Here is a 14244-nt window from a genome sequence, read left to right as displayed (position 1 = left end):
GCTGATGGTGGGTATATACCACAAACATTTAATCTTTAAATTTTATACAGTATAATGCTTAATCAAGATATATTTGTATACATGTGAATTATTTTTCAGAAAATGGTAATCGTTAATAAGTTAATAAACATTAACAATATGCAATGGACGACTTCAATTATTTACTTTGTAATATAGAAAAGTGCAATGTACTTCTTACAGATAAAGCTTGGGTGACCAAATGCTTTCACATTTTTTGTCCAGAACAAGGACATGTTTACTTTAAAAATAACGCTTCGCAAGTTAATTGTCCAGTGTGTAACGAAATTTTAGTTAAAGAGACTGACATTACCTGTTGTGATTTGAGTCCAAGTGAGGTAAAACGTTTTTAGTTACTCCTCATTATTTAATGTCAAATTATTATTATTTCTCTTAAAATGAGAATAATTTTAGATGATACTTGCTGGATTACCACCAGAGAAAGCTATAACCTTGGCATCTAAGAGTATAAAATTGTGGAGGTACCAGTCCGAGGCGGCACATCTATACAGCTTGTCCAAATTGAGTGACGTTACAAAAAAGTATATTGAGAATAAGCACACATATGAGAAGACTATAAGTAAAATGAAAATAAAATATGAAGCTGAGATTGCTGGTAATTTATTCATTTGTGGTATACTCTTAAATATTTATCAACCATGTTATAATATTAAAAATAGTCTTACAGCCTTTTTTCATTACAGTGCTTAAAGTGATAGCTTTTCATTTCTCAAAATTGATAAATTTCCTTCGGAAAGTTAAAAAGTTAACCCTAACTCTCTTTGTGTGAATTTCCAATAAACTAAACCCTTCCAGCGCTTTTTCAGTTCTAATTAATTTCACTGAAACTACTCCGGTTTAAAATTAGGTTGTTGATTAAGAATGAAGTGATTTCAAATTGAAACCTGATGAAAGTTTGTTTCATTTCTTTTAATTAAGTGAAACTAGAATCATACAATATTGAACTTAAAATAATAGTGATGTTGGTGACATGTAGAGTTTAATTGAACTTACAGAGATATAGACCTATTAATTGGGTTCAGAATATGTATAGAATTTGATGTATACTTTAATTTCTGTTACATTACACTTGCTGACTATAGATATGTTTATGAAGAGTCTCAGGAAATAATTTACTATCAGCTGCAACTTTTATATACATATGTTTAAATATTCAGTGCTCTACTTTTTTAAGTTACATCTAGGACCCCTGATTTAAATGAACAAACAGCTTCTTAGTTTGCCCCATTTATCTATGTTTGTTTATTCCGGGCTATCAAACTATTTTCTAATCAGATTCTGAGAAACGGACAATAGTTAACTAATCATAAACAACGTATTAAGTCCAAATACGTAAGCTGACTTCTCTTATTCTAAACATTTACAATAAAAACTTAAACTTTATTAAACTTAATTTCATTTGCTATTAACATCACCTAGGTCTGAGAGCATATTATGATGAAATTGGTACGAAATTAAAAAGAGTTAGCGAGCAGTTGCAAGACACTAAGAGACGATTAAAAAAATATCAGGTATGTTTGAATTAGATTAAGTTCATTAGTTAACTTTTAGTAGATTATAGGATATAATAATAATTAAAGTTTATATATTTAGGAAGCATATTCTCTAAAAACTTCAAACTTGAATGGTCACAAACGCATGTTTGATTTCTGCGAGGATGATAATGTTTACTTTAGTCCAAACTCATCTGGTAAAGTTGTGTAATATATATATTTACAATTATTGTATGTTTTTCATTTTAAAAAATCTGTTGATTAAAACTCAAACGTCTTTCCCTTTCTACAGTTCACACAATTCTAACTTAATCATGTGTTTGAATCAATAATACTTAATTCTTCTTACTATTCTAGAATGTGCATTACCATAGATTGGCACTTTTGAAGAAAGCAAACCTGGATTTCTTTCCTAAAACTAATTATTATAAAATGATTGAAAAATGATATAGGTGTATGTAATTAATTGTAACTACTATAATATAAATAATAACTAAATGTATAAAAAAGGTTGAGAGAATCGTAGCGCTATTTTCGTGAGAACCTCGAAAAAGTAAATTAAAAAAATTGTTTAAAGTGGCCTTCCGTTTAAGCGATTTTGATCGCTTATTATCTGTTGGGATTCCTGAAACGAAATATAGAGTTGAACTTCATGTGAGTTTTCCAGTGATAATGTTGGCATACGTTTTCTAAACTATATTTTTGGAAGTATTGGACCTCAAAATTGATATTTTCAACTAAAGCAAAATTACAAAAATTTGACTAGTTCGCAATATTTAGTGAGAAGAAGCAAAAATCCCTGAGTATTTCGATAGTTCAGGAGTCCTTTATGTCCACTTCCTTTTAGACGTGGACGGAGCAGGATAATGATCACTTAAGTATCCACAATACTTAATAGTTTCAATTCAAAAATCGGGAAAGTACCTGTGTTCCTTAGAAGACGACCCTACATCCCAGCATCAAAAATCACTTTCTTAGGATTCCATCATCCCGTTCCTATCCCACCTGCTACTTGCCTGGCTGCTGCCTAAGTCGTCTGCTTAATTTTTTTTATGTACATAAAAAGGTTCGAGCCATTTTTTATTCAAATCTTTTGAAAGAAAAAAAAAAGGATGAATCATTTATAGTGGTGTCATAAAAGCGCTATTTACTGTAAGTTTGGATGTAATACATCGGTTCAAAACAAACAATACCTACCCTGAACAAAAGTTTTTTTTTGTCAATGATCAATTTTGATTTTGTAAAAACTAATTCCTGTCAAAGTTGTATGATTTTAAAATTGGTTAAATTTTTAGGTTGCGAAGTAGATTGACAAAGTCAAAAATGGGATATAGAAGAAAAGCCCAATCGCCAGTTAGGAATTTTTCTTTATTAAAAAAAACTTTAAGAAATGTTTACAATTTGCAAGTTATTGTTATTTGAATAAAATATATTTTTTTGAAGTATTATGATTAATACTTGATCCACAAGATTCTCCAGCTAAGAACGCAGATAGACATATACCAGATAAAAAAGGCATCTCTAGGACGGGATGAATTAAGAAATTGAACTGTTTAGTTGTAGCATCTTCCATGTTTCCAAAAGTGAGTTCTATTTACGGGGATCCTTGGAGCGGCTGCAAAGTCTGTTGGAAACAATATAAACGAGGGGAACCAAAACAAATATCGTATAAAGTAAAATACTTGTTGTTAAGTAAGCTCTGCCCCTAGAGGTGCCTCTTTCAAACAGGTGTATACACTTATCATAATATACAGTATTAGTGTAACATTTAGTAAACGCAATAAATATTCTGGACATATTATTTGGCTATTTTATCAACGGAATTATATTTAATTCTTCATGTAATTGTGAAATGGGCTGCTCCCAACGTTTTTCAAAGAAAATATTCATCATAAAATTACTTGTCATGCCAGTTCGGATGGCCCAAGGTAAGTGAGTTGTAGTGTATTTTTTCCTCTGTCTGTAACATTTTTTTTTTTTAAATTACAGTTTAGTAAAAATGTAAAGTTGGAATATAAAGGCAGTTTATTTGATGCAAAATTACTTAGGTGCAAGTCTCACAGCTCCAAAAAGACCGCCAGTAATACACATAGGTAATCTCGTTTGAATTCCTTCAACCCATTTGACAGTCACTTCTCCTAAAAAGGCAATAAAGAATATGTCCAAAGCAAAATAATCAATAGAAGTAATTGTAAATTACTAATGACTCTCCGCGGTAAGTACAGTATGGAATTTCTAAAGAAATATACTTGAAAAAATGCCATTAGTTAGAAACGTTTTTGCGCATAATTCCAGTTTTCTTACTAGTTAGCAATTATTAAGACAATGACCTGCGATTAACATGATCAATTTCAATTACTGCTCTGGACTGTCAACCTTAAACAGAGCTAATGGGAATGGCGCTAAGATTTTTCGAAAGAGCTAAAAGAATCTTTAGAATAAAGATCTCGGCTACACTTGCAAATCCCTTTCGGCAAACGAGCTGATGCACCTGCGTAGTTCCTGTTACTGCCTAAAGTAACTATTTTAATTTTCTAAAGCAACTATTAATTTAAACTTTAATAGTTGTTAATAGTAAAAATTAATAGTTGTCAAAGTTTTTTGATTTTAAAATTGGTTAAATTTTTATGTTGCAAAGTAGATTGAGAAATTAAAAAACGGATACAAAAAGGCCAATCCCCATTATGATTTGAAGGAAGAAGGGTTATTCATTTCGCAGCGGAAGAAGAATAGTTGAAAATTTAGGAGGCAATGTATGATCAGAGTAAAGGAAAGAAAACGGAAGGGACAAGTACAACGAGCTGATTCTCTTCTTCTGCTAAGGATTGTATTTGTAATCACTTTAAAAAGGTAAACAGGCTTGGGTTTCCTGCAGAAACACACCGTCCAGGTTTGCACATTGCATTAATAAACAAAATTTTTGTGCTGGTTTATCAAAGGGGATGCTGGCAAGTCCTGGCGTCATTATGTTCGGACCTATTCCAAATTAATCTTAAAGCACCAAGCACAGACGGACGGACTCTTAACTGCAAGTGTGTGAAATAGTTTATTAGAAGTTAACAATTTCTTTTCACGTAAAATACAAACTAAAATTATTTTTGATTACCTAACATATTCGTTGGCATGTATAATATAGCATGTATTAAATCATGAACCTCTCTATATCTCTGCATGACATACGCTAACTCCAAATCATCTACGAATTGGACAGGTGCTCGTGAATCTGGAGTAACTTTCTGTAACAAATAAGAGATATTGAAGATATTTTTATTTTAAAATTTACCAAGGTCGTCGCTGAGTAAAAAGATTGAGGAATATTTCTCGGCTTATTTATCAATGAAATAGAACCATTTTTTCAACTTATTAAACTTGCCATAGGAATTCGTATTATTATTATTTTTTGAATAAAAAAAGGAAACGCACTTTATTTTCTTTTTGTTATTTAGGTCCAAGCACTCTCTGTTATCGTTAAAAAAAATATGTTTTACGTTATAAAATAAAATTTGAACAGAGGTATTAGATATTAATAGAATTATAGATTAGATTTATACAGGGTGGGCTATCGCCAATCACCTACTGCCCAAAAATTGATCATGATGGCTCCCAAAGTGTCTATGATTCCCAGTATGTGCCCATTGTTGTAAAGAGATGTAGAATTGACGTTCAATTTGCTTTTGGGTTCGACAAATACATCGTTAAGGTGTATAAAGAATTGGAGAGGTTTAGAGTAGTATAAAAACAGGATACAGCAGGGACTCGTAAGATTCGTGGAGATATGACTGATTTGCCCTTAAGGAGAAATATTTTAGTCATTCCATCAGTTGGTGGAGGATGATATACATTATCTTGGAGAGAACGAGCTCTAGAGAGTACTGTTGAAATCTATTGGATTCCAGAACCCTGAAATTTCTCACAAGTTGTGTGTCATTTCCCATTAATGGGTTGTCACACTCTCAACTTCTTAATATTGGGAGTCATTTTCGGAACATCAGGGGAAGGCAATGCGCGGAGGGTACCAAGGAGTGATTAATTCTTACCAACGGCATCCATCTTCCTAGAACTTCCCTTGGGAGCCCGCTTAATTTGGGGAAGCTTCCTCAAAACAGGGAGCGCTGTAGAAGTGGCGTGAGTTGCAGAAAGAAATGGTTATCCCCCTTAAAGTGCTAAAAATAGGCCATAAATATATTTATCAAGTTAAGAAACGTATACTCAAATAAAATGATTTCAGTTTGAGTACCAGCACAATTTTATTCTTGGTGTAGAATTTTAGTGAAAAAGTGCTGATTTAGATTTACTGCAAATGAAACCTATAATCCAAAATAATAATAATTTGTAAAATTTCTAATTCACGTACATTCTTCAAAAGAAATTTATAATATACATTTCCCACCGTCTCTTCTGGTAAATTTGCCAAATATTTCATGTCAACTGTCGTAGAATTTATGCGTGGTCTTACCCTGTGAAAAAATGAAACTATAAATACTAGATTATTTTTTCCCAGATCGTAAGAACCAGTTAGTAATGTACCTTAATATATCTGCACCTTCTTCACTCTGTTCCATTTGGGCCCTAATGTATTTGAGAGCTGAATAACCAGTAGTTTCGCCCAACGTTGCAATCATATCTAACAAGATAAAGAATAGGAAAAGTTGATGAACCTCTAGTAAAACTTAATATTTATTTGTTTGGGGTACGAGCCTTTTGAGGTTCATGGCCCTCAAGATCGGCGGTTCTTGGGGACGATAAGTATAATTCACATTATGACACTTGCGAAAAAATCCAAAATTAAGTCAACTTACAAAAAACACTCTTGTATCAGTTTACTTACTATGGTAAATTATCGTCTCTTGCAGTATATTTTCGAATTAGAGTTCTTTTTTTTTACTGAGATCACGGTCAGTCCAGAAATTAAGAGAAATATCACGAGTCAGAATCTAACTTGAGGAAAAGGCTGTATTCATAAAACACGTCTGCTGTGCGCAAGGAATGAGGAACCTAGGTCGAAGAATCTGATTCTGAACAAAATCAGGTCAATTACTTTTTTGTTCTAAAACTTTTTCGCTAATTTTTTATAAATTCCTAAACAATTAATCTATTGTATTGAAAAATCAAAATCTTCTTCACTTCAACCATTACTTAAAAAGTATTAACAATTAGTCCATAGTAACAATGATTTAGTCTGATTACTGATGAAGTACACTGTATGTATATGTACATACGTTAAAACGTACATACATCAAGTTTAGCTGACAAGTCTGGTATGTCAACTTACAATAAAATATGTACTTTAAATTTATGTGCAATTTATAGTTTATTAATTTACGTACCCCCTCTTGAGGGATCCAAAATAGATACAGTTGACGCTCCTATAGTTAGCAATAGTTTTTGAAAATTAGATGTAGGAATGTGAAAATTGTTAAAATCTATATTAAAGTCGGAGTGACTAAAACAATGACTTTGCCTATGAAAAACTTTATATCCTCTAAAAATATTTCTGGATTGCATCATTTTCCAGCAGTGTAGATGCGATTTTTACAGTTGTGTTTAGATACTCATACACCTAAGATAACAGCATGTCATTCCATCATAACCTGTTACTGCGGAACCTCCAAAATATTGCTATCAAAGGGCAATGCCATTTGTTCGAACAAATTCTCACTTCATAGTCAATCACACTTTTGCTTTCGAATTTTTCGAAGAGTGGGGATCTTGAAGGTATGTTGAGCAGAAGTGGTCCAAGTGGTGTTGCAGTTCAAAATGATTAATACATCGTTTTAAGGCGTGGGCACTTAATATATGTATTAATATTTGGTTTTTTCCTTTGGTACATCTTTTTTTTTAAAAAATGGCTGGAAGATTACCTGCTTGTGTAATAGATGTGGGAACAGGGTAAGTCTTATATTGATAAAGAAATATGTAAAAATTATTTTGATACAAAATATACTTTTACAATTAGTGACTAATGTTTATTGTGTTTCTAGTCACTTCGAAAATGTTAAATTTGGAATAGTTAGAATTAAGTGACAGTTTTTTTTTTTTAGTACAAAATATACCATTATAATTTTTCAAAAATTTAACGATAGATTAGTAAAAAAGTTTTTTTTGACACAGTTATACAAAACTTGGATTTGCTGGTAATAAAGAACCGCAGTTCATTATTCCTTCAGCAATTGGAATTAAGGAAACTGCAAAGGTCGGAGAGCAGGCAATAAGAAGATTGACGAAAGGGGTTGAAGACTTGGATTTCTTTATTGGTGATGAAGCTTTTGATGCTACCGGTTACGCTGTTAAGGTAAAACAAATCACTTAACACTTGACTTAAATTACTCGACTAAACAGTCAAGTATTGATGAATTGGTTTTGAATTTTTTTTTAATGTTTAGTACCCTGTACGACATGGCCTTGTAGAAGATTGGGATTTAATGGAACGATTTTTCGAGCAGTGTATTTTTAAATACCTTCGAGCAGAACCTGAAGATCACTACTTTCTATTGACAGAGCCTCCACTTAACACACCAGAAAATAGAGAATATACTGCAGGTAGATAATTTTAAAACATTACTTAATGTTTTTATAAAAGATTCGTTTGAGACGTGGCTCCTTGTGAACGCTGATCTCCATCATCTTTCATTTATTCAGTTCCTTATTTCAACAAAAAGAAGCAAGCATCTTAGCGCGCATTGGTGCTTCATTTCTATTGCAACATAGCTCTTCTACTTACATGAATATTCAAAAGGCGTGCTTCAGTACCATTCGGTCTTTCAACTATGTTTGAAATTCAACTTCCATACATGTTAGAAGGGCGAGAAAAATGAATATAGTTACAATATTTCATTTTCTCAGGAAAATTCTAAAGTGTATAGTGTCCTGAAGGGACCAGTTAGAATGCACCTTCACTTATGAAAACGAAACTTTATTTTGAGCAATTCTCATCTCAGTTGAGTTATTTTTTTCTCAGTTCAATAAGTAAGAAAACTCTTTTATTTTTATTTTTCATTATTGTTTGATAGTAATTTAAAATAACTAACAGTCAACAATTGAGGGCGTCCCTACATCTTCGGGGAGAGGCGGACATCTAGAAGATGTTCGGGACTGACTGAGAATGTTTCTTCGTCAGGCTCACTTGATGTTCGGGCTGTAGAAGTTCGATTAGTTGTCGAATAGTCAAACGGCTCAGTAACTAAGGATGGGCATTAGAAAATAAAAATCTTCAACTCTCATTTCCAATTGGATCAAATAATTTTTTTCTGTATAATTTTATTTTAATCAGAAATATTTACATTTATTTATTGTTCCGTTTACAGAAATTATGTTTGAATCCTTCAATGTTCCTGGGCTGTACATCGCCGTACAGGCAGTTCTAGCGCTTGCAGCTTCATGGGTGTCTCGTAACTTACAAGAAAGAACATTAACAGGCATTGTTGTAGACAGTGGCGACGGTGTAACTCATGTCATTCCCGTTGTAAGAATTTCAACTTTTAATTTACGAAATGTGAATTGTGCTTCAACGATTTTTAAATTCTTCGTGATAAACAATGAATTTCCGAGTTATACTTATAAAAAGTATATATCTAGTAAACGTTTTGATTTTAGAGTCTGTCATTTTTTTATTTATTTATGTGTAGTGTTTGGGTGAAACTCTTAAAAATTAAATTTACATTATTTAAATATTTGGTAGATACTTATTTCTTACAAAAAATAGAAAGGAACGAATTTTTCACCCCCATTAGTTTTTAAAGTTCGTTCGACGCCATTAAACTTCAAAGAATCAAAAAACTCGTGCAAGGTCCGTAGAAGCCAAACCACTCCTGAGTCTTTCATGTGGTACATCTTTGACGTTGTCTTAGGAAACGGCAAGAATAAGCCCTCCTCCACCAATCCTTGCTGTACAAGATATTGTGTCGGATGCAACGTCTTAAAGCCATCCGAGCGTTCGTGGAGGGCAGAGATGAGCACTGAATAAAAAAACAAATTCAAAATTCAATTGATTAAATTTGGTGGAGGGTGTAGAAAAGCAGAGGAGCACTAATGACCACAGTTGTCTATGTGGCAAAAAAGACCTGAAAATAATTGTTATTAATTTTGCTGCAGAATGGCTTGATGTACATTCTGTAAAGATAAGAAGTATTGAAGAATAGAAGTATGAATAAATAATATAGGACATATTCTAAAGTAAAACGCTCAGATATTCGGGATTTAATGAAATGACTCAGAAAAATTCCTTTTAGGGGAATTCAGAGTTTGAAGAAAGTGTATGTTGCAAGGAGAATCGGGACGAGAAAGTTTTGTTCACATCAGATCCTTTTCTCTTTTGATAGTTGGGTAGAATTTTTAGATCTTCGCCTTCCTGTTAAAAACCGACATTCCACATTAATAAAACATACTGAGATTTTCGCTTGTAAAGGATTTCTTATTTTTAACTATATTTAATCAACATCTGCGTTCTTTGAACTCTGCGGTTTTAACACCTTTTACTATTTCTTAATGAACCAGAACTTATTATTTACTTTATTTTTTTGATAATTAAATTCGCTGGATACTTGGAGGATATTGCAACAGTCGAGAGTAAACTTGGAAGAAATCTCTGTGTTCATCCTGGTTCATTAATTCTCTTAAGCATCTGTCTGTGACAGCTCTATTCGATGTCTTAGTCGTCGAGGGAAATGATGTGTGGGATAGACAGCTAACGGGAAGTAACCTCTTGTCATATTTTATCATTTATTTGTTGTAGCGGTCATACATACGCCTTCTGCGAGCGAAATAATGTTGTTAATGCGAAAGTAAAGAGTTAAACAGTTTCGTAGTATTTACTAATTTTACCAGTAGGTAGTGAAATAAGTTATTAAAGGGAAAAAAAATAAACATGGTTCTTAAATATGTTTTGTTTGTTGGTTAGGCAGAAGGTTACGTAATAGGCAGCTGTATTAAACATATTCCTATAGCCGGAAGGAACATTACCTACTTTATACAGTCATTGTTGAGAGAAAGAGAAATTGGTATACCACCTGAGCAATCAATGGAAACTGCGAAAGCTGTGAAGGAACGTTATTGTTACATTTGCCCGGACATAGCCAAAGAATTCGCCAAATACGACTCAGACCCCACAAAATGGATTAGAAGATTTGAAGGAGTGAATGCTGTTACAAAGAAACAATTTGGTGTGGATGTTGGATATGAACGTTTTCTGGGCCCAGAAATTTTTTTCCATCCAGAGGTTAGTTTATTTGATTGTAAATACTAAAAGATGTTGTTCTTTGTACTTTGCCTTGCTGATTTTTTAATTTATTAACCATTGCTCATCTTTGAAATTTTTATTACATTATTTCAGTTTTCGAACCCTGATTTTACCACCCCTATATCTGAAATAGTTGACACGGTTATTCAGAATTGCCCAATAGATGTGAGGCGACCTCTTTACAATAATATCGTGCTATCTGGTGGCTCTACAATGTTTAGAGATTTTGGACGCCGATTGCAGAGAGATATCAAGCGTGTGGTTGATGCCAGATTAAAATTATCCGAAAAATTATCGGGCAACCACCTCAAGGTAAAATCTATTCAAATTGGATACTTTCTTTTTTTTAACCTTTGTTTTGAAAAAGCTTTTATTGGAACTAAAATTTGCTTTAGCCAAGACCTATTGAGGTGCAAGTAGTTTCTCATCACATGCAAAGGTATGCAGTTTGGTTTGGAGGCAGTATGCTCGCTTCCACGGTGAGTCTTTTGTGTGTTTCTTTAAAATTTTCATAATTGAAGAGCTTAAAATAAATCAATAAAGCTTTGATTAAAAAAAAAGAAAAGTATGTACATATAAGACAGCGGTTCTCAACCTGTGGGTCGCGACCCCAGGGGGGGTCGAACGACCAAAACACAGGGGTCGCCTAGAGCCATCGGAAAATACATATTTCCGATGGCTTTAGCGCTACCTCTGCTGCAGCGCTATTCAGCTGGTATTAAACTCAGTTTTACTGTTCGCAGTAGCGTCGTGTGATATAAGAAGTTAATTTTATGTTGTTTCCTTTATCATAAATGTGTACATTTAGTGCATTAAAATAAATGTTATAATTATAATATTTATTATATTTCAGCCGGAGTTTTATCAAGTATGCCACACCAAAGAAGCCTACGAGGAGTATGGTCCAAGCATATGCCGTCATAATCCTGTATTTGGAACAATGACCTAGGACAATGACAGTATTCTGAACATTATTGGCCCATCTAATAATGTGGATTTCTTATTTTTAATGCTCTACTCAGTCCTTGTGGCAATATTTTATTATAGGATCCTCCAGCTTGTCTATAGCTTAAAACAGAAACTTCAAGCACCATAATAAATTATCTACTGAGAGGAGGGAAACAAACAAACCTAATTTCATGTGTAATTTAAAATTTAATTAATTTGTTATGTTAATTTTATTGTAAAATTTGTTTTTAATACACACAAGTATACATATGGCAGATGTGATGGTCTAGCATTGCAATTAGTAACTGAACTTAGTCCTGTCTAACCATGCTTTTTCTCCTAATGAATATTTTCCTGGATTTGCCTCGTTTGCTTTAAAAGAGAGCCATTCCTTCTGGTATCAACATTTTTTCAGGAAAATCATGCACCGCTGTGAAAGGAGATGTGGGTATTCTCCCATTACAAACAGCACTGACCATCCCCGGACAGTGAGCTATAAGAAGTTCCTAGATAGAGAAAATCTAAGGACTAGCAGCTGGATTCGAACCTGGGATCTCCGCGTTAGAATCTAAGAATAGGCTAACCCCTTTCTCTCTTAAGTGCTGCCTTTTCTCACTAACTCTAATACATTTCTAAGTTGCTTAATTCCGAGTTCTAAGAAAAATCCCCAATCGATGGTTCCAATTAATTGAGTCGATTATTCATATTTTTTTTAAAGATTTACTGTTAACTTCTTATTTACATTAAATGTTCTCGTAGAACTGCAACTTTTATTTAAATAAATTTCTCTAGAGTGACAGTTCATAGCCAGTATAGGATTGCAATGTTTTAAAATATAATTTCTCTTATATTGGTATTGAGAGTTGAATGCCGTTTGAAATTCTGAGTTTGAATGAACTGTGTGATTGGGAAGACAGGAATTCCTGTAGAAGAAAGTCATGGAAGTCTTCACGTGGGTAAAATTATAGTGAGATGAAAAACTGTGCAGACTCATTCGCATCTGTGGCAAAACAAAAGAGCAGAATGTATGTAAAAAATGTATCTGCTGTCCTAATAGAACTTTTAAACTAAAGAGAATTTAAGATTTACTAGTTCAAAATAAAGCATCGTAAGTACAATGAAACCACTTTTTTTTCTGCTCATGAGAATATATACATATACACTTTGCAAGTATATATATATATAACTAATATACCAATATATACTTGCAAAATCTTTGGGACTTAAAGCCCGCCTGAAAAAATAGGCGATTACTTAACTTTCATATATTCATATATGCCCTGTGGTGTTTCAGGGTTAAGTGACCTAACTAAATATGAATTTAGGACCTCAAGAAAAAATTTTCCTATGAAGGTTTGCCCGTTAACGCTTTGTTTATGAGATATTCTCGTCTAAAGATTTCCATTTTATGAATTATTAAGTAGGTTATAATAAAAAAACTACTTTATTAATAGAAAATAATGACAAAAGTAAATAAATAAATAATAAAGAAAATGAGGAATCGGTATCTTTCTTCCACAGAAGCAATAGCCGGACGGCACTGGATTGCTGTTATTGATTCAATTACTCTTCTTCTTAAAGAATGAAGATCATTGACCGGCATTTCATAGACTTCTTCCTTTAAAGCAAAAAAAAAAATCCATTAGGATCAGATCTGGAGAGCGTCAGGCCAAGCCGCTGGTCCTGCATGGCCAATCCATCTATTAGAAACCATGAGTTCCTTCTCAGTTAGAGCGGAACATCTTCAATCAATATATAATCATTACTAAGAAATTGCAGAAATGTGTCCGGAAATCATTACTAGGTGGTAAGAAATGCGGACCAATTAAAATTTTGTCTAATATCCCCAACCAAACATTGCACTGAAACTCACGCTGGAAATGGTGCTCACGAATAGCATGAGGATTTTCGAGCATCCAGAGATGATAATTTTTTCGGTTGAACATTTCTTGTGAGTGTAGCTTCATCGGCCTAAAGATAGTCTTGTATGTAATCTTTTATTCGGGCAGCATTGCAAAAACCATACCACAAACACCATATCGGCGTATTCACTGTTAGAATAAATGCGATGCATAATGATCTGTATACTCTGTAAAAGCGTCAAACTAATAAATGTTATTGTTTAGAAAGTCCACAGTGCAAATTCCAGACGGTATTATTCCGTAAAATGTCAATATTGGAATGTGCAGTTAGAGGCACAAGGTGATTTTAGCAGTTATACTATCAATTTATCATTCCTTTCTAAAATCTTTAGACGTGAATATCTCATAAACAAAGCGTTAACGGGCACACCTTCATAGGATTTTTTTTTGTTTTGAGGTCCTAAATTCATATTTTCAGTTAGGACACTTAACACACACACACATGTATATATATGTAAACAAACTTTTGGATTATTCAAAATTGTATAAATCGATGAGGGGATACAGAAAAAAAGAGTCGGACGCCACTTACCATAGATACACGACTAGCTCTGAGATCACTGATTTGACTAACTACAAAAAGCATAATTATGTAAATAAGAGGCTG

At 33.1% G+C, this 14244-nt stretch overlaps 3 protein-coding genes across 3 annotated transcripts; 2 read left to right on the top strand and 1 right to left on the bottom strand.

Annotated features, from left to right (window-relative positions):
• The first annotated feature begins 99 nt into the window (after positions 1–99).
• LOC141448670 (uncharacterized) lies at positions 100–2977 on the top strand. Its single transcript, XM_074117179.1, has 6 exons — positions 100–105; positions 202–356; positions 433–634; positions 1459–1550; positions 1633–1729; positions 2828–2977. Exons 3-6 carry the CDS (start codon positions 433–435, stop codon positions 2842–2844), a joined length of 408 nt encoding a protein of 135 aa, XP_073973280.1. The 5' UTR covers positions 100–105; positions 202–356; the 3' UTR covers positions 2845–2977.
• Coq4 (Coenzyme Q4) lies at positions 2882–7157 on the bottom strand. Its single transcript, XM_074117172.1, has 6 exons — positions 6860–7157; positions 6060–6156; positions 5887–5989; positions 4639–4768; positions 3577–3670; positions 2882–3492 (listed from the first exon to the last, which is right to left on the bottom strand). Exons 1-6 carry the CDS (start codon positions 7038–7040, stop codon positions 3339–3341), a joined length of 759 nt encoding a protein of 252 aa, XP_073973273.1. The 5' UTR covers positions 7041–7157; the 3' UTR covers positions 2882–3338.
• A 67-nt stretch (positions 7158–7224) lies between these two features.
• Arp3 (Actin-related protein 3) lies at positions 7225–11990 on the top strand. Its single transcript, XM_074117162.1, has 8 exons — positions 7225–7421; positions 7644–7824; positions 7916–8072; positions 8837–8994; positions 10429–10746; positions 10861–11079; positions 11163–11246; positions 11621–11990. Exons 1-8 carry the CDS (start codon positions 7378–7380, stop codon positions 11714–11716), a joined length of 1257 nt encoding a protein of 418 aa, XP_073973263.1. The 5' UTR covers positions 7225–7377; the 3' UTR covers positions 11717–11990.
• Positions 11991–14244: the final 2254 nt, after the last annotated feature.

This window comes from Rhodnius prolixus, unplaced genomic scaffold (genome assembly GCF_049639745.1).
Source record: "Rhodnius prolixus isolate KJV_2025 unplaced genomic scaffold, Rpr scaffold_2, whole genome shotgun sequence".
Classification (NCBI taxonomy): Eukaryota; Metazoa; Arthropoda; class Insecta; order Hemiptera; family Reduviidae; genus Rhodnius; species Rhodnius prolixus.
The sequence above is the reverse complement of the archived record's forward strand: the minus strand, read 5'-3'. Positions and strand labels throughout refer to the sequence as shown.

Coding starts and splice junctions, on each gene's coding strand:
- Coq4 (XM_074117172.1), bottom strand. CDS start 7,040: ATGATGCAATCCAGAAATATTTTTAGAGGATATAAAGTTTTTCATAGG. Junction 6,157..6,859: donor TTTGGATCCCTCAAGAGGGG/GTACGTAAATTA, acceptor TTATCTTGTTAG/ATATGATTGCAACGTTGGGC. Junction 4,769..5,886: donor ATAAATTTCTTTTGAAGAAT/GTACGTGAATTA, acceptor TATTTGTTACAG/AAAGTTACTCCAGATTCACG.
- Arp3 (XM_074117162.1), top strand. CDS start 7,378: ATGGCTGGAAGATTACCTGCTTGTGTAATAGATGTGGGAACAGG. Junction 10,747..10,860: donor AAATTTTTTTCCATCCAGAG/GTTAGTTTATTT, acceptor ACATTATTTCAG/TTTTCGAACCCTGATTTTAC. Junction 11,247..11,620: donor GCAGTATGCTCGCTTCCACG/GTGAGTCTTTTG, acceptor ATTATATTTCAG/CCGGAGTTTTATCAAGTATG.
- LOC141448670 (XM_074117179.1), top strand. CDS start 433: ATGATACTTGCTGGATTACCACCAGAGAAAGCTATAACCTTGGCATCT. Junction 635..1,458: donor ATATGAAGCTGAGATTGCTG/GTAATTTATTCA, acceptor AACATCACCTAG/GTCTGAGAGCATATTATGAT. Junction 1,551..1,632: donor GACGATTAAAAAAATATCAG/GTATGTTTGAAT, acceptor TTATATATTTAG/GAAGCATATTCTCTAAAAAC.